Source organism: Oncorhynchus clarkii, chromosome 19, assembly GCF_045791955.1.
Source record: "Oncorhynchus clarkii lewisi isolate Uvic-CL-2024 chromosome 19, UVic_Ocla_1.0, whole genome shotgun sequence".
Taxonomy (NCBI): domain Eukaryota; kingdom Metazoa; phylum Chordata; class Actinopteri; order Salmoniformes; family Salmonidae; genus Oncorhynchus; species Oncorhynchus clarkii.
This window is the reverse complement of record NC_092165.1, coordinates 22,580,222-22,600,464: the sequence shown is the minus strand read 5'-3', so window position 1 is coordinate 22,600,464 and position 20,243 is coordinate 22,580,222. Positions and strand designations below refer to the sequence as shown.

The following is a 20,243-nucleotide window of genomic DNA, read 5'->3' as shown; positions in this document are numbered from 1 at the left end:
TCCATAGCATTTTTTTGTGTTGTGTTTTGTTTCCAGATGTCCTTACAGCAAAATAACTATATATACAATATATAACAATATATCCTGCATGAACCACATAAGCAATATGCCTTTGCAAGATGCATTTTCTGAAATGTCACTGGTCCAAATAGTTCGATGTGCTATGAGGACTCGAGACGGGGGAAAGAATGTCGAGAAAGTGGTAGCGTTTCCTTTATTATTTCCCGTTACTGTTGGCCTAGCGACATCTATCTGTTACTTGGGCTACACATAAGGGCAGGAATTGACATACTGAAGCTGCGATTTTTTTTTAAAAGGGATATCATCTCTCTCGATTGCGTTCTCCCTCTCTCTTTCTCTCTCTTTGGTAAAAATCAAAAGCTTCAAACACTTTGAATAGTTATGAAATGAAAATCCACAAGGACTGCAAGATATAACATGCGGTGATTAACTGCATAGACCTGCTCTGTGCGGCCCAGAGACCCTTTCCCTAGTGCAAGAGATGAGAAAGTGCGTTGAGGGAGGGGAGGTAATCCCTTCCAGTCTCTGACGTGTCTTTACCAAGGAAACCCACACTCGTGTCCTCTGACGCAACTGCCCATTTCAGGAAACATGCGTCAATGGACCGTACCAAATCAGACAAACGGTGTATCTCACCTCCAACGGATTTTATATACATGTGCATAAACATTTAGCATAAACATAATAAATCCCCTTTAACTATGTCATGTATAAACAATAAAACTGATTTACGATACTGTGTGCTGATTTTGACAATCTTAGCTGTGATAACCCCTTCCCAAGTGAAGTGTCTACGCCCAGGGACTGTGACGTGGGAGCCGTTAGCGTTGATAAGCGGTTGCATTTGTTCATATTGCCATTAGAGTGAGTCATCTTAGGAAGTTCGGTGAAGGTATATAGAAAGAAATACAGAACTGTTCCAAGGGATAGCTGAAATAAATGTGTCTTGGGGAAGGGATTCTATAGCGTAGGTTGAGGTGGAAAGCAAACAAAGCTTCTGTCTGTGACTCACACGCAAAACGGGTCTATTCTCCGTCAACTCTGTTTTGACAGCGAAAGTAGGTGTCCTGCTGACTTTTTTTTCTTGAAGTTGGCTCTTGTAGCACACCCGAATAGGCTAGCAGTGGAGGAAAAAACAATAGCTGAAGTTATTCTCAAGGATAATTATTTTGGAGTGGACAAAAACAAAAACAAAATCGGCTTTACTTCTTGGTAATTACCTTAAGTTATTTCATTTCGAAGAGACTGGATTTATTGCACTAATAGCCAGGCTATTTTGACAATTTTGTGAGGGTTCTCAGTGTTTTAAAGACGGTTCAAGTCAACTGTTCGTTTTTTTTGAGAGCGTCGGAGCTCATATCATCTACTGAAATCGTCCTCTTTCCTGGATCATGTACCAGGACTACTCCGTGAACTACGACACCTCGTCCCGCGGCAGCAGCACTTCTCCGGCCCGGCCAGAGTCATTCACGAGCGGCAGCAGCACGATCGGCAGTCCAATCTCTACCTCAAGCTACCAGGTAACCAACACTATGTATTTTCTCTTCTCTCAAATGAAAATATTGATATTCACAACTATCATTAGCTTAATTTGAGTTTCATTGTATCTAAATGTCACTGCAGTTGTCTGAGTTTCTACCCACTGACACACTCTTCGATTGGTAGCCTAACTTGATGCGTAGCTACAGTATTGTCAAGGCTATCACGCTGAAGACGGGTGCCAATTTGGGGATTTTGTCATGATGACGGTGTCTGCTTCTGCCAAATGGAACCAGTTGACGTGCGGAAGCACAATAGCTGGACTGGTCATAGTTTAAGTTGATCTTTTGAAATGAGCCTATACATCAAATGACCGTATGGGTTACATCAGCTTCGAGATAGTCAAGCATTGCCGTTGGTGCTTTCTCTACCCTGGAAGGGTTTAGTATTGTGCAGGCAAAAGTTCCTGGAATCCTTTTAGATTTCTGGGGGCGGAGGACAAGTATTCTGTTAAAGTTTTTTTTTTTTCTCTCTTACAGCAGTGGTCAAGTCCCAGTATGTTATTGAGGACCAGAATCCGGAAAAGCGGGGAAAGTTTTCCAGGGCACTAGGACTGACATGATAGCTTATTGGAGACAAATCTCGGTGCCATGAAACGTGTTGGCTGTTTTATTTGGACCCCGCACCTGAAATGTTTCCAAACAATGGTGCTTTTCATGCATTTTAATTAGTTTACCCACGTTCGATTCACCTATTGTCTGTGCAAACTTGATTTTAGAATCGCCTTCCTTGACATATTTTCATATACCAGAAATGTATGACCTCTCCGTGTGGCAACAGGCACCTCAATTTATTGTAATCAACCATTAGATTACTCAATTTATAGCTTTACCTTCTGGTTCGTTATCTGCCCCTGGGATTTATGAATGCAATGGAATTTTCACTGTTGCCTCACTTCTGGAATGTATTGGTGGGGGACCTGTTTTTTTTCTCTCTAGCCTAATATAATACCGCTTCTGCCTTACTGGAACTGACCGTTTTACGCACATGCGTTACATATCCCCAACATGACTCATCACAACATAATGGATGAATTAATCATCGAACATTGTAAGAGCTTTCATTGTCTGTACAATGGACACGCTCACTGGTGTCATATCCTTGCCTTTAACTCTATCACCATAAAGGTGCCTCATGAGGGCTTAACAGTATGCTTTATTTAGTAGGCCTCTACTATATTTTGCCTCATAGATGGTCACTTCTGTGCTGCAACTCACAATGTTGGTCAAATGTGTCACTGTCTTATGAGCGTTATAGTCTTCAGATACCCAAGTAACCTTGATGTCTTATCTAATCTATTTTATTAGATAGGTTACACTTGTATATGGAAAGAGATGGGCCTATCCAGTGATATCAGTGCCAATGCAAAACAACTATCACATTTTCTGACGGGAATAAACTAGTCATCACACCTTTGTCCTTTCTCCATGGATTGTATTTTTTTCCAGAGATGTACAATTCCATACCATGTTGCTCACCAGATGACTTGCTGATTGACGCAACTAAGCCCTTGTCTCCTATAGCCATAGTAAGATGGAGGCAGTAGCAGCACCACGGGCTTTCCCGCCATGATTCACTGAATGTGTCACTGACTGCCACTCTGGGGGTTAAACAGGCAAATCTAGACAGTGTTTGTGTGTGGAGTCAGTGATTCACTACTACAGTAGGCTTCAATGTAGAGGATTTGTGAGTATGATTAAGAGTGGGTGACCTGTGTGTGTTCAAGGTGGTTAAGCTACAGGGCTTGGAAATTGATAGCAGAGTCAAATAGCCTACATGTCAAGTGGTGTTCTCTTCTGCTGTAACAAGTGGGGGAAAAAAATGAATGGAAATTGAGATCTGTGAAATAGTCACCATGTTGGTATGTTACTCCAATACAATGATGGGTCTTCCCCTAGAGTTGACACACAACTTACTTGCTAGGCCCTCCCCCAGAATTTTGGGCAACCAATGGACAGTCAAGTCCACCACCTGGACAAGGACAAGCTCACTTTTAAATGGTATGAAAGCCTGTGAAGGCTATGTTGATAAACATTATTATTTTTTTTTTTGTAAGTGTTTAAATGGCTGAATAATTTAACAGTGCTGCAGGAGGAGCACCTGTGATTCCTGAAATTCAGAGCCAGTTCATGGAGTATTTTTAAAATCTGAAATTATACTTTTGTTACATTATTTGCTAGCCCAGCTGGTTAGCTAGCACGCAGTCTCATTGACCTCCAAATGTTGCTAATGCTAGTTAGCTAGCCAGCCACTTAATATATATTGTTTTCTTAAGGTGTATGTTAGCTAGCTAAGTTAGCAATGTTATGAAATATAACTCCCATCTGCTGTCGACATGAGGATATGATTTGAGAGCACTAGTTGGCTCCAATTGCATGCTGGCAGGGAATTCAGAGCCATTCAGTGGCTAGCTACACTACAAATAATTTTACCAGCTTCACATGAAGCAATTGTTATAGCAGTCCACCACATACCCAAGAGTTTCCTGATTAGCAAGGGGAAGTCTGAAATTAAACGGTCTGTATTAGAAACAGTTTGATTTTGGCAGTGGTTGAATTGGGCTTCCCGGGAAAATGTCAGAGGTTGCAATAGTAAGCATAGGATCAATTGTCATCTTAATCATCCACTCACCATTTCTCTCCTGATCTGCCCTCTTTCTCCATCTCCCAACCTCCCTCCTTTGCTACCTTACCTGTATCTAGAAATACCGGGCCGACATGCCTGGCTCTAGCAGTGCCTTCATCCCCACGATAAACGCCATAACGACCAGCCAGGACCTGCAGTGGATGGTGCAGCCCACAGTGATCACCTCCATGTCCAACCCTTACTCACGCTCCCACCCCTACAGCCACCACCTCTCCAACAGCCCCGGGCTCCTGGGTCACACTGCCCTCGCCCGCCCGGGTGTCATACGCTCTGTCGGGGACACCCGCGTACGACGAAGGAGAGATGAGCAGGTGAGGACCACAAGTGTACAGATGCTTGTGTTCAAAAGTTACATGTGTGGAGAGCATCTTGTGGCGGCAAGCAACATTTTAAAATATCTTCTAATATTGTAAAACAGAGTTCTACTTTCAAAGTACCAAGATGTGAGGAATTTGGCGATTTTGAAGATGATGGCTTATAGTTGTAAACCCAAAGCTTCTCTACTTGTTTGTTCTGTTCAGCTTAAGTGTTAATGACAACTCACAAAGTGTTCTTTTTGCCCTCAGCTTACCCCTGAGGAAGAGGAGAAGAGGAGGGTGAGGCGCGAGAGGAACAAATTGGCAGCCGCCAAGTGCCGCAATCGCAGACGAGAGCTCACCGAGATGCTCCAAGGGGTTAGTTAGACAACTGCACAACACACTCTCCTACGCGTACACACACGCACATACATACGCCCCTGTCAGTTTAAATTCCAGAGACTCTCTATTTGTTAACTTAGTTGCTACAATTCTTCATATGTTGTGCACTTGCAGTACAAACGAGGCACCAAAGGGGGAAAAACATATTCCCTTGTGCAGAACAGTTTCATGTTCAGCTCAGTTCACTAACACTTCTCAAACAGTGTTGCACGTATTTATGCGTCGACCTCATACCAGAACCTAGCGACACTGGTTTGTCTAGGTCTCTCGGAGGACTTTAGCTATTAGCACTAAGTCGTGCTGACAGTGGATGTAAGGGTTTTTGTCTGGGTGCAGACAGCTGTAGACATGGACAGGGCTGGGCCCTAACCCTCCTAGCTAAGCAGACCGCACCAATTAGACTTATTAGCTCAATTACAAAAGAAACAGGAAAGGAATGTGCTGCAGGCAGCTGTCATTATGAATGGGAGATGTTTTATAAAGTGGGAGTTTCATCTCTTACTATCCCATGCAATTTTGACGAATCCATGGCTACACCCTCCAACTGCTTCCAGCAAAAACGCCTTCCCTCCACCACACACAACTCTTAGTTGAATTACCAAATAAGGAAGTGTCATATTCCAGCTATGTCAGCAAACTTATCTATCTTGTTCTATTGCTCCTATTTTTTTTGGGTGGGGGGGTCTGCTAGTTTGTCTCCAACACAAAGATATGAGAAAGTAGGAAACAAAGTTTTCAGACAGGCCTGTGACTTATCTGTTTTCTGCCCTCCCGATCTGGTGACTACAGGCTTCAAAGGGTCTGTCTTTGTCTGCTGGGTCCGTGACACATTAATGACACATTACGCTAGAGGAAACGCGCTGTGTTTTGCGTGTTACATCACGTAGCTCCATCTGAGAACAACAACCTTAAACATAAATGTGTTTTTTTGGGGGGGGACAAAGTTGTAATAGGAATTACTTTTAGTATCAGGATAACGGTCACACCACCAAGATGTGTATTGATTGCCCTTTTGCTGTATCTCAACTCTTTTCCTTAGCAAACTTATAGTACCTTCAGAAAGTATTCATACCCCTAGACTTTTTCCAAATGTTGTCTTACAGCCTGAATTTAAAATGGATTAAACTGAGATTGTTTTTGTCACTGGCCTTCAGTACACACAATACCCCATAATGTCAGTGGAATTATGTAAATAAGTTCAGGAGTAAGAATGTGTAAGTGTCATGGACTCACAATAATACAATAGTGTTAACATGATTTTTGAATGACCTCTATCTCTGTACCCAAATGAACATATATAAGGTCCCTCAGTTGATCAGTGAATTTCAAACACAGATTCAACCTCAAAGACCAGGGAGGTTTTTCAATGCCTCACAAAGGGCACCTATCGGTAGATGGTTCAAAATAAATAAAGGCAGACATTGAATATCCCTTTGAGCATGATGAAGTTATTAATTACACTTTGGATGGTGTATCAATTCACCATGTGATTACAAAGATACAGCCGTCCTTCCTAACTCAGTTGCCGGAGAGGAAGTAAACCGTTCAGTAATTTCACCATGAGGCCAGATACTGAGTTGAATGGCTATGATAGGAAAAAACTGAGGATTGATCAACAACATTGTAGTTACTCCACAATACTAACCTAATTGACAGTGTGAAAAGAAGGAAGCCTGTACAGAATAAAAATATTCTAAAACATGTATCCTGTTTGCAACAAGGCACTAAAGAAAAAAAATAGGCAAAAAAAAATATGGCAAAGCAATTCACTTTTTGTTCTGAATACGTGTTATGTTTGATGCAAATCCAACACATTACTGAGTATCACTCAATATTTTCACGCATAGTGGTGGTTGCGTCATGTTATGGGTATGCTTTTAATCGTTAAGGACTGAGTTTCAGGATTAAAAATGTACATAATGGAACTAAGCACAGGCAAAATCCTAGAGGAAAATCTGGTTCAGTCTGCTTTCCACCAGACACTGGGAGACGACTTCACCTTACAGCAGGACAATAGCCTAAAACACAAGGCTAAATCTACACGGGAGTTGCTTATCAAGAAGACAGTGAATGTTCCTGTGTCTGAGTTTTGACTTAAATCTACTTAAATCTATGGCAAGACCTGAACATGGTTGTCTAGCAATGATACATTTGAAAAGAATAATGGGAAAATGGTGCACAATCAAGGTGTGGAAAGCTCTGAAATTGCCCATAAAGACTCACCGCTGTAAGTATTTACTCAGGGGTGTGAATACCTATGTAAATGAGATTTCTGTATTTCATTTTCAATAAATGTGCTAAAAATTCTAAAGCATATTTTCACTTTGTCATTATGGGGTATTGCATCTAATCCATTTTTAATTCAGACTGTAAAACAGAATGTGGAGTAAGTAAAGGGTTATGAATACTTTCTGAAGGCACTGTACAATGTGCTTTGGGTTCTTTTGGGGAAATGGCGACCTCTTGTGGTAGCATTAGGTGATGTAGAAACTTACCAATGTGAACCTTAAACAGTGGTTGGGGCTTTGCTGTCTAATCCATACACCAGAATTGTAATTGAGCTGAATATGAACCCTTCAGATACTGAAGATAAAAAAGTGTCCTTATCAGCTGTTTTTTGTTGCTGTGGTTTACAGGAGACTGAGGAACTGGAGGAAGAGAAGTCTGATCTACAGAAAGAGATAGAGACACTGCAGAAGGAGAAGGACAAGTTGGAGTTCATGCTGGTGGCCCACAACCCCATGTGCAAGCTGCCCCCCAACGATCGCCAACAGAGGGGCCACCACCAGCAGCAGTGTGCCCCTCTCCCTCTGACCATGCGCAACAGTCTGGGTCCCCGAGGCCCCATCAACCCCGTTGTGGTGAAGCAAGAACCTCAAGAAGACGACGTGGAAGGCAAGTCCCAGCGCTCTGTCATTAAGCCTATCTGTCTTGGGGGAGGTAGTGGGATCTTCTGCGATAGTGACAGCCTCAACACCCCGGTGGTGGCAGCCTCCACCCCAGCATCCACACCCAGCGCCCCCAGCCTCATATTCACCTACCCCAGCATGCTGGAGCCCGAGAGCCCCTCGCCATCCTCTGAGTCCTGCTCGAAGGCTCACCTGCGCAGCAGCAGCGGGGATCAGTCTTCGGACTCCCTCAACTCGCCCACCCTCCTGGCCCTCTGAGCAGGGACAGTTATGGTGAGTTTGTGGGGGAGGGTGAGCAGCGCCCCCTTCTTGGCAGACAAAGCACACTCATACCTGGACCAAGCCAACCGTGAGCCGTGTTCTTGCCACCAGGAACCCTCAAGGGCTAAGCCGTTTGTTTTTCTCATACGCGTCAGTGTGATTTAAATCAAATAAAATGTATACCCAAATGTGTGCACCTGTACCAGCCAGTGTCATCCCTTCATTTCAACTCCAGCACCTCAATTTGCTTGTTGAGCAATAAACAGATGACATGGAGGTGAGAAATGCCACAAAGCCATTCATATGAGGCGAAAACAGTGGAAAGCAAGACATATTTTTAGATCAACATTAAGTAAAGCCATCTGGTGACAGTTGCACTCTCCTACGATCAATGTATCAATAAATCACTAAATGAGACAAATCATTTCCTTGACATCCCTCCTGTTTGAAGGAGGGATACAGAGACAATGGAGAGATTTCAAAAGACAGTGTTCATAAACATCTGACTATTTCTATATCTACTTGTATTTATGGCGTGTGCTAATATTTTCTAAATGTGTCCTTGCGTTCTGATGTCTTCTGATCTGCCTGTAGAACAGCAAAAATGGTTCACTGGGTGAGCTGTAAAGCCGCAGTGTCTCATAGGAAAAGAGCCAATTTTTACTCAATGCCTTGTTTGTCACCAGTCTACTCCTAACATTGATCGATATCAATATCGATGGCCATCGTATTGATGTTTTCCTCAGTAACGTACCTGAACTATATTATGCATTTATTACAAGTTTGTGCGATTTACATTGATGTGAGGGATTTCTCTTCTGTGTGGTGGCTGAATACAATTTATTTTAAGGAGCAGCATGGGAGGCATTGGGGTTTAAATGCTGGAGTGATATCTGAGGAGAAATTGAAACCGTGTTCCCTTCTACTTCTAAAATGTCATTCACCAAGACAGTTTGACCAATGAGGTTATTGTGAGCAACTCCTTATACCCCCACTACTGATGGCAAGTTCAACCAGACACTCTAGAGCTTGATTGAAAGTTAGCCATTTGTTTTGTATCAGCATTCTTTTTTTCCTCTCGCCTGTAACAAACTCTGGCTTTGTCAGAAAAAGGGGATTGGATATTGCCCAGTGATCTCAATATTCCCTTGCAATAGGGTAGGTTTCGAAACCAAGAAAAGACATCTGTACTAAAGGAGTGGTCTGGTTGAACTTTTCAGATGCTACTGTGGTGTGAAAACATGGTAATAGTAACACTGGCTACATAATTTTATAATTTCATCATTAATGTTCTTAAGGGGCAACACCAATATGTGTGCAGGTGACCCTATATATCAACAAGCACATTGTAACCTGTTCACTGGCCATTGTGGCCATTTCAGACCCATAGCAAAAACCATGCACTTTCCAATTCCTTTTGACTGATGGGACAAATGAGATTTTCTTTACAGCTGGCCTGAGGTGGAAGAGGAATGTCTTGAGGATAATGGTGAAAGAACACTCGTTTGTGTTTTATGGGACAGCGGGTTAAGGATACCAAGCACTGAAATGGATAGAATTGCAATATTTCAGATGTACTGTTTACTTCAAACATTCTTTACATGGCCAGTGGGGTAATGACCATTGTGGTGATCACAGGACAGAAGACGGACTGAAACATTTGTTGTGCTGGATGCAGCAAATAAGACGTAAAAAGCATTGCTGCTGTTGTGGACTAGTCACATCACTTATTGATCTTTGTTTGGATGGTCATAGTATCACATGATGGCATTTGGACAACTCCTATCATGCATTGGGATAAATTGCAGACCAAGAAAAAAAAGAACGTAATTGTCAGTTTCTTGTCTGTTCAAGTCTTTTGAACCCCCTAAAAACACGTAGGAAAGCCATCAACTTTAGATATTCTACTGTACATGTCATCTGCGGTATGTCTTCTGTTTTTGAAATCTATTTCTTATTTTTCCAAATGCTTTAATTGTTTTCAAATTAATCAAAACAAACAAAACAGCAATGTGTCGCAATGTTTGTTAATTTCGTAATCCAATAATAAAAAGCATTTTCAACAAGGGATTCTTGAAAGCTGCTATTGACCTGTTCATCATTTAGGTCTTCAGTGTCTATGGGCAATGCAGTGTCATTTTTGTATCTCTGAACATTAGGCACATTTTGATTTGAAATGTGGCGTACCTCTAAATTAGGGCTTGATTCAATCTGTATTGCAAAAGATCCAGGGTATAGCAGGATGGACATTTTAAAGACAATGTTCCCGCATTAATGGAGACTGCATTCATGGTAAACGCTGTATATCTCGGCTCAATCGGACATTAGGCTACCTTTTTAAATTTCAATCGTGCTATACCACAGATCTTCCTCGATCCGGATTGAATCGAGCCCTTAAGTGGAGTATGAGTAGAGTAAACCACCTGTCATGCAATAGCAGAACATAACACTGCCATAAAAGATGGTGAAAATGTCAATACAGGAGGATTCAAGGTGGGGTGGAAGTCAGTGTTACACATGCACACATCTTGGTAGGTCGTTCTAAGCAGTCAGTTTCAGTCAGTCCTCGTCTTGTCCCATATATCTTCGCATATCTTTTATATATTTTATTTTCCAAAAACAACACTCTCCTGCAACCCACCTCACCAATTTAAAAATATATATATTTTTATCTGAAATCCACAATAGAAGCTAGCCAGTTTACTGGCTAACGTTAGTATTCCGCTAACCATGGTTTGTGGTCATCAGCTGTCCTTTAGCTCAAATCTATCGGCAGTCTTGTACAATGAAACTCAGCCCAGAACATACCGGAGATATTTTTCTCTACATATCCCCGGATTTCAACCGCAAGCTCTGGACATTCACTTTGTAGACCTGCACAAGGCTGGGATGGGCTACAGGACAATAGGCAAGCAGCTTGGTGAGAAGGCAACAACTGTTGGCGCAATTATTAGAAAATGGAAGAAGTTCAAGATGACGGTCAATCACCCTCGGTCTGGGGCTCCATGCAATATCTCACCTCGTGGGGCATCAATGATCATGAGGAAGGTGAGGGATCAGCACAGAACTACACGGCAGGACCTGGTCAATTACCTGAAGAGAGCTGGGACCACAGTCTCAAAGAAAACCATTAGTAACACACTACGCTGTCATGGATTAAAATCCTGCAGCGCACGCAAGGTCCCCCTGCTCAAGCCAGCGCATGTCCAGGCCCATCTGAAGTTTGCCAATGACCATCTGGATGGTCTGATGAGACAAATAGAGCTTTTTGGTCTAAACTCCACTCGCCGTGTTTGGAGGAAGAAGAAGGATGAGTACAACCCCAAGAACACCATCCCAACCGTGAAGCATGGAGGTGGAAACATCATTCTTTGGGGATGCTTTTCTGCAAAGGGGACAGGACTGCACCGTATTGAGGGGAGGATGGATGGGGCCATGTATCGCGAGATCTTGGCCAACAACCTCCTTCCCTCAGTAAGAGCATTGAAGATGGGTCGTGGCTGTGTCTTCCAGCATGACAATGACCCAAAACACACAGCCAGGGCAACTAAGGAGTGGCTCCGTAAGAAGCATCTCAAGGTCCTGGAGTGGCCTAGCCAGTCTCCAGACCTGAACCCAATAGAAAATCTTTGGAGGGAGCTGAAAGTCCGTATTGCCCAGCGACAGCCCCGAAACCTGAAGGCTCTGGAGAAGGTCTGTATGGAGGAGTGGGCCAAAATCCCTGCTGCAGTGTGTGCAAACCTGGTCAAGAACTACAGGAAACATATGATCTCTGTAATTGCAAACAGGTTTCTGTACCAAATATTAAGTTCTGCTTTTCTGATGTATCAAATACTTATGTCATACAATAAAATGCAAATGAATTACTTAAAAATCATACTGTGATTTTCTGGATTTTTGTTTTAGATTCCGTCTCTCACAGTTGAAGTGTACCTGTGATAAAAAAAATGACAGAGCTCTACATGCTTTGTAAGTAGGAAAACCTGCAAAATCGGCAGTGTATCAAATACTTGTTCTCCCCACTGTATGTGAACTGATTGCCCCCCATCTATCTTCAGAGCTCGTGCTGCTAGGCGACCTAGTCTGGAACATGCTTAACACCCCAGCTATCCTACAATCTAAGCTTGATGCCCTCAATCTCACACAAATGATCAATGAACCTATCAGGTACCACCCCAAAGCTGTAAACACAGGCACCCTCATAGATATTTCTAACCAACTTGCCCTCTAAATAACACCTCTGCTGTTTTCAACCAAGATCTCAGCGATCACTACCTCATTGCCTGCATCCGTAATGGGTCAGTGGTCAAACGACCTCCACTCATCACTGTCAAATGCTCCCTGAAACACTTCAGCGAGCAGGCCTTTCTAATCGACCTGGCCGGGGTATCCTGGAAGGATATTGATCTCATCCCGTCAGTAGAGGATGCCTGGTTATTTTTTTTTAAATGCCTTCCTCACCATATTAAATAAGCATGCCCCATTCAAGAAATTTAGAACCAGGAACCAGACCTGACTGCCCTTAACCAACACAAAAACATCCTATGGCGTTCTGCATTAGCATCGAACAGCCCCTGTGATATGCAACTTTTCAGGGAAGCTAGAAACCAATATACACAGGCAGTTAGAAAAGCCAAGGCTAGCTTTTTCAAGCAGGAATGTGCTTCCTGCAACACAAACTCAAAGTTCTGGGACACTGTAAAGAGGGAGAATAAGAACACCTTCTCCCAGCTGCCCACTGCACTGAAGATATGAAACACTGTCACCACCGATAACTTAGAATTGAGAATTTCAATAAGCATTTTTCTACGGCTGGCCATGCTTTCCACCTGGCTACCCCTAACCCGGTCAACAGCACTGCACCCCCCACAGCTACTCGCCCAAGCCTTCCCCATTTCTCCTTCTCCCAAATCCAGTCAGCTGGTATTCTGAAAGAGCTTCAAAATCTGGACCCATAAAAATCAGCCGGGCTAGATAATCTGGACCCTTTTCTTTCTAAAATTATCTGCTGAAATTGTTGCCACCCCTATTACTAGCCTGTTCAACCTCTCTTTCGTGTCGTCTGAGATTCCCAAAGATTGGAAAGCAGCTGCTGTCATCCCCCTCTTCAAAGGGGGGGACACTCTCGACCCAAACTGCTACAGACCTATATCTCTCCTACCTTGCCTTTCTAAGGTCTTCGAAAGCCAAATCAACAAACAGATTACCGACCATTTCGAATCCCACCATACCTTCTCCGTTATGCAATCTGGTTTCAGGGCTGGTCATGGGTGCACCTCAGCCACGCTCAAGGTCCTAAACGATATCTTTACCGCCATCCATAAGAAACAATACTGTGCAGCCGTTTTCATTGACCTGGCCAAGGCTTTCGACTCTTTCAATCACCACATCCTCATCGGCAGACTCGACAGCCTTGGTTTCTCAAATGATTGCCTCGCCTGGTTCACCAACTACTTCTCTGATAGAGTTTAGTGTGTCAAATCAGAGGGTCTGTTGTCCGGGCCTCTGGCAGTCTCTATGAGGGTGCCACAGGGTTCAATTCTTGGACCGACTCTCTTCTCTGTATACATCAATAATTTTGCTCTTGCTGCTGGTGATTCTCTGATCCACCTCTACGCAGACGAGATCATTCTGTATACTTCTGGCCCTTCGTTGGACACTGTGTTAACAACCCTCCAGGCGAGCTTCAATGCCATTACAACTCTCCTTCCGTGGCCTCCAATTACTCTTAAATACAAGTAAAGCTAAATGCGTGCCCTTCAACCGATTGCTGCCTGCACCTGCCCTCCTGTCCAACATCACTACTGTGGACGGCTCTGACTTAGAATATGTGAACAACTACAAATACCTAGGTGTCTGGTTAGACTGTAAACTCTCCTTCCAGACTCACATCAAACATCTACAATCCAAAGTTAAATCCAGAATTGGCTTCCTATTCTGCAACAAAGCATCCTTCACTCATGCTGCCAAACATACCCTTGTAAAACTGACCATCCTTCCAATCCTCGACTTCGGCGATGTAATTTACAAAATAGCCTCCAATACCCTACTCAATAAATTGGATGCAGTCTATCACAGTGCCATCTGTTTTGTCACCAAAGCCCCATATACTACCCACCACTGCGACCTGTACGCTCTCATTGGCTGGCCCTCGCTTCATACTCGTCGCCAAACCCACTGGTTCCAAGTCATCTACAAGACCCTGCTAGGTAAAGTCCACCCTTATCTCAGCTCGCTGGTCACCATAGCAGCACCCACCTGTAGCACGCGCTCCAGCAGGTATATCTCTCTGGTCACCCCCAAAACCAATTCTTCCTTTGGCCGCCTCTCCTTCCAGATCTCTGCTGGATGGATTGTAGACTGGAACGAACTACAAAAATGTCTGGAAACGCTGATCTCCCTCACTAGCTTTAAGCACCAGCTGTCAGAGCAGCTCACAGATTACTGCACCTGTACATAGCCCATCTATAATTTAGCCCAAACAACTACCTCTTTCCCTACTGTATTTATTTATTTTGCTCCTTTGCACCCCATTATTTATATCTCTACTTTGCACATTCTTCCACTGCAAATCAATCAGTGTTTTACTTGCTATATTTTATTGACTTCGCCACCATGGCCTTTTGCCTTCACCTCTCTTATCTCACCTCACTTGCTCACATTGTATATAGACTTATTTTTCTACTGTATTATTGGCTGTATGTTTGTTTTACTCCATGTGTAACTCTGTGTTGTTGTATGTGTCGAACTGCTTTGCTTTGCTTTATCTTGGCCAGGTCGCAATTGTAAATGAGAACTGGTTCTCAACTTGCCTACCTGGTTTAAATAAAGGTGAAATAAATAAATCAGAACATGCCTGCAGTGACGAGCATTAAACTACACTTGTCGCCGTTGTCAACACATGGCCAATAATTATAAAAATGTACAGGTAAGTGGTTGGTGCCATTATCCTTATCTTTTCAAAAGTTTGTATCAATTTCACAGTATACACTGATCTCTAGTGGATAAAGTGAGACAGAACATCTGGACAGCCAACAGAGCAGGGTAAAACACACCGCCACTCACCCAACTGCCTGTAGAATTGATTTTGCAGGAAAACCACATCGTCACACTTATGTTTGAGTTTCTTTTAATTCAATTACAGCAAAGAGTCAATGAATTTTTAACCTGAAACACTGGGTAGAGAGGCTTAGTGAAAGTGGAGTAGAATGTGTACAGTTGGGTTAGTGTGTCAGAGGAGATGGTGTAGAAGGGCAGAGTGTCAACTGGCCAGTCCAGATACCTGCCCCCTCCAACAGAATTGAAGTGTATGGTAGTCTGCTTACAGTTGTGGCAGGCAGAGTATATGTACTTAGAGCATTGCAGAATCTAGGACTCATAATTTCTAAGCATTAGGTTAACCTCCTCTCCTGTCCCGCTATTTCCTTTATGCCACCCCTAAAATAGTCTCTGTCCCACTCCACTCTGCCTCCCAGTAACAGTGCCCAGTTAGCCCTTCTCTACACAGACCTCATAGACCTCATATTTCCCTTGGTGATCTGGATACAGTGCATTTGGAAAGTACTCAGACCCCTCAACCTTTATCACATTTTGTTACATTACAGCCTTATTCTAAAATGTATTAAATTGTTTTTTTACCCCCTCATCAATCTACACACAATACCCTAAAATCACAAATTAAAAACAGGTTTTTAGACATTTTTGCAAATGCATATAAAAAAAACTGATATCACATTTACATAAGTATTCAGACCCTTTACTCAGTACTTTGTTGAAGTTACCTTTTGGCAGCAATTACAGCCTCAATTATTTTGGGGTATGATGCTACAAGCTTGGAACACCAGTATTTGCAGAGTTTCTCTCATTCTTCTCTCCAGATCCTCTCAAGCTCTGTCAGGTTGGATGGGGATTGTTGCTGCACAGCTATTTTAGGTCTCTCCAGAGATGTTCAAGCACATTCAGAGACTTGTCCCGAAGCCACTCCTGCATTGTCTTGGCTGTGTGCTTACGGTCATTGTCCTGTTGGAAGGTGAACCTTCGGCTCAGTCTTAGGTCCTGAGAGATCTAGAGCAGGTTTTCATCAAGGGGTCTCTCTGTACTTTGCTCCATTCATCTTTCCCTCGATCCTGACTAGCCTCCCTGTCTCTGCCGCTGAAAAATATCCCCCACAGCATGATGCTGCCACCACTGTGCTTCACCGTAGGGATGGTGCCAGGTTTCTTTCAGACATGACACTTGGCATTCAGGCCAAATAGTTAAATCTTGGTTTCATCAGACCAGAGAATCTTGTTTCTCAGTCCTTTAGGTGCCTTTTGGCAGACTCCATGCGGGCTGTCATGTGCCTTTTACTGAGGAGTGGCTTCCATCTGGCCAATCTACCATGAAGATCTGATTGGTGGAGTGCTGCAGAGAATGGTTGTCCTTTTGGAAGGTGCTCCCATCTTCACAGAGGAACTGTGGAGCTCTGTCAGAGTGACAATTTGGGTTCTTGGTCACCTCCCTGACAATTAAAATGTCTAAAAACCTGTTTTTGCTTTTTAATTATGTTGATTTAATGAGGTTAAAAATAATTTAATACATTTTAGAATAAGGTTGTAACGTAATAAAATGTGAAAATAGGGAATGGGGCTGAATACCTTGTGAATGCGCTGTATGGCTGATAGCTTCCCTGTGTCACCTTTCTGTTTCCCTTAGACAGAGAGAGTGTTCTGTGTGCTGTGTTTGGATCCAGTGTGAGCTTACAGGCATCCGATGGAGAAAACAACATTTATAGACAAATCAGTAATATAAGGATTCTGTGTTATGCACTATAGCCCGTTACCATATATGTGATTGAATATTATTTGCTGTTGGCTTGTGTGGATGTATGTATGTGTTTTGCAACATAGCTGACTTGAAACATTGTTAACAGTTTCAGGGCCATGGGCCTTTCTCATGATGGAAAAATATAGAATAACATGAAGACAGGAACTGTGCAATGAGTTGGGGGGGCACATTCAGAACGTATTGTTGCGAGAACAAACGGTCTTTTGTTAGATAACAGGAGCCAGGTGCGAGATAACGGTATCGAGCATGAGCGCATAGATATTCTTCACAGCAACAGTTACATCTATCAACTGAAGCGCTTAGGGGGCTGGGACCAGCCTCTGCGCCAACAATCAACGATAGGCTGGGTGAGTTTAAACCACGCCCAGTCTCTACTCTGACAGGCCGGCTCGGAAGCAGGAACTATTTCTGTCAGGGTATATTTATAATATCTTTGTCAAGAACAAGTCAGTTCTCTGTTTGCCCTGCGAGGTGGGACAGAAAATTGCATTTACCACTTATTGCTTAGCTAATAAAAAAATACATAGTATACAATTGGTGACTCATATTTATCCTGATACCAGATTCGAATTGACGCGACTCTAACAATTGGTGACCCCCTAACGTGATCTGGTGAAGGATTTCGCTGGACATTCGTGTGCCAGCCGATTGGCCGGTACTATCGTCGGACGGTGTGTCTCACAAATCCTGACCGGTCAACTAAAAAAGGTAATCAGAAACCTGTTGTGAAAAACGAAAGTTCTGCACATTGGAGTTATCCAAATGTAGTTTTGTGAGACACCTGTTTGATGTAAGTAACCAAATTCTATTAATTTATATTGGTAAAGGATCATGGGGAATACATAGTGGTAAATGCAATTTTGAACTGATCGATCGCTCTTATGGTATAACAGCAAATGTACTGTACTAAATGGGTCGGTTGGTGTAACGTGTACCCAGTTGTTTGAATGAAGGTGAATCGGATTGGTTAAAGGAATTCACTAGTGTGTGTGTGAGCAGGATCGCAATGTAACAATGAATGCTGTGTACTGGTGTGCATGAGGAAATGTTTCTAGTGTAAATGGATATTTACTTTGGGTAAATTTAGAGTGAGTGCAGTAACACTGGAGTGGGCACGCTGTATCAGAGTGAATGATCTACGGATAGAATTTGCAGGCCAACAAATTAAAAAGACCTGTGTTACATTGGATGGTTGCTGAAGCATATGTAGTACATTAGATATTTCAGTTGTAGCTGGTATCAAGTTTGAATGAAAGGTTTATAAATCCTTATAAGGGTTATAGTACCTGGTTATATTGCATAAGAGTAAGGGAGGATAAATAACTGCGCATTTTTATTATTTAAATTGAGTGCTTCGAACTGACGTATGTTTGTAAGGTTTGAGTGATTCAACCGTGTATGTTTGCAGGTTTGAGTGATTCGAACTGATGTATGTTTGCAGGTTTGAGTGATTCGAACTGATGTATGTTTGCAAGTTTGTATGACCTTCGGGTAAATAACAGGTGTGAGACCTAGGTTATGTTTTGAAACGGTAAAGGAGAAGTGCACGGTGTTTACTAAACAGTGGCTAGATTGGGACACATTCTAAGGCAGCACACAATTGAACCTGATAATTTATATTGTATTCAAATTAAAACAAGTAATTGAAATACATTAGACAATGGCTAATCAGGAGGCAGAGAAGGTGTTGAAAACATTGAAATCAGCATTAGAGACCAATGGAGGAAAATAGAAAAAAGATTGGAGAAAGAAAGGAGAAAAATTATACAGACGATGGATAGAAGAGGGCATTATTGCCGCGTCCAACGGGCTCCCAGACGAAGGGGAGCCTGGTAGAATGCTGGAAGCACTGAAGCGTAAAACATACAAAACCTGTTCCAAGTGGAAACAGGGAGGAGAGCCGAGTAAGGGTAAAATCAAGGAAGACATGGAGAAGGATAAATTGAAGGAACGCATAGGACTGGCTATGCTGGAAAAACTCAAGAAAATGTGCACGGATGAAAACCCACCAAAACCACAGGGAGGTAGACTATACCCGGAACTCCCTAAAGCGCCACCACCCTATGATAGTCCACGAATAATGGCACCTGTACTGGATCGCTCAGCCACAGTAAACTACCACAAAAGACCAGATGATGGCAGCAGTGGACAAGAATGGTGCCTGGCGTCAGAGGGAAGAAAAGAAGAAATACAGGCTCTGGTGGAAGCTGCCAGAGAGCTGAGCAGAGGAGTGGCTGAACTAAGTAAAGTACAGATGGAAGGAGGAAATATGAGCATAGACAGCAGGAGTGAAAGTGGATCCTCTGATAATGGAATCAGATGGACTGAGACAAGCCTGACAAATACCCAAGAGGAAGAAGAGGAGCGGAGGAGAGTATGGAATGAACTCCAAGACAAACTCAGAAAGGAGGAGGGAGCAGTGAAAATACTGGAACGGACCCTGAAAGACATGGAACGGATTGAAATAAGGCGTAAGGAACAGACTAAGCTGAATCAATGCACACCGACATCAGGGCCAGGTGTACATTTCATCAGGCTGGGTACGCACAGCCAAGGAACAGAGGAATATGAAGATGGTGAAGACACACCCCGGGTTGGGCCCACACAGTGTGAGCTTGACCAAAGATTCATCTGTGGCGTATTTGAGGGGGGCCTATGGGATCAACAGTCCGCTCCCGCACACCACACCAGGAGTAAGACCAAACAGGGTGGTGCTAACATGATGCCACTAATACAACTACCTGGTGGACAAACAGTATACAAACCTTGGGCTCACAGGGACTTGCAGACTCTAGTAGAAGCCCTGCCGCTACCAGAAGAGTCTGAATGTAGGTGGGTGAAGGCCTTTGAGAGCCTGACTGCAGCGGATGAACTGACAGTAGGAGACATGGTGGCTGTCATGAATAGATGCATGGGGGACCAGGAATGTTGTGAACTCATGAATGATGCAGGGATGAGAGGGATGTTTGCCATAAAGACTCCATTTGATCAATACCGCAATGGGATGTGGACTGCCATCAGGAGGAAATACCCCACTCAACCCAGGCCTCAGTTGATGAAATCATTGACCCTAGAAGAGGATGAAACTGTGCCGGTTTATATGAATAAAGCCAGGATCCTGTGGAGACAGGCCTGGAATGCTGAGACAGATAAGAATGAGATGAAACATCTATTTCTGGAACAGTGCATGAAAGGGCTGCCGGATCAGTGCGGATCACTGCGAAGAATGTGATGGAATTCACTGAGATTGCTCAACACCATATGGAGAGAAGGAAAAAGGAAGTAACTGCCCAGTGTTTCCAGATTTCTATGAAATATGACCTATAATTAATTACATTCAATA

The 20,243-nt window shown here is 43.1% G+C and overlaps 1 protein-coding gene across 1 annotated transcript; it reads left to right on the top strand.

Moving 5' to 3' along the window:
* The first annotated feature begins 882 nt into the window (after positions 1 to 882).
* LOC139374938 (fos-related antigen 2-like) lies at positions 883 to 10,144 on the top strand. The gene is made up of 4 exons (XM_071116195.1): positions 883 to 1,541; positions 4,263 to 4,517; positions 4,773 to 4,880; positions 7,541 to 10,144. The coding sequence occupies exons 1-4, from the start codon at positions 1,413 to 1,415 to the stop codon at positions 8,069 to 8,071; spliced, it is 1,023 nt and encodes a 340-aa protein (XP_070972296.1). The 5' UTR covers positions 883 to 1,412; the 3' UTR covers positions 8,072 to 10,144.
* The last annotated feature ends 10,099 nt before the right edge of the window (positions 10,145 to 20,243 follow it).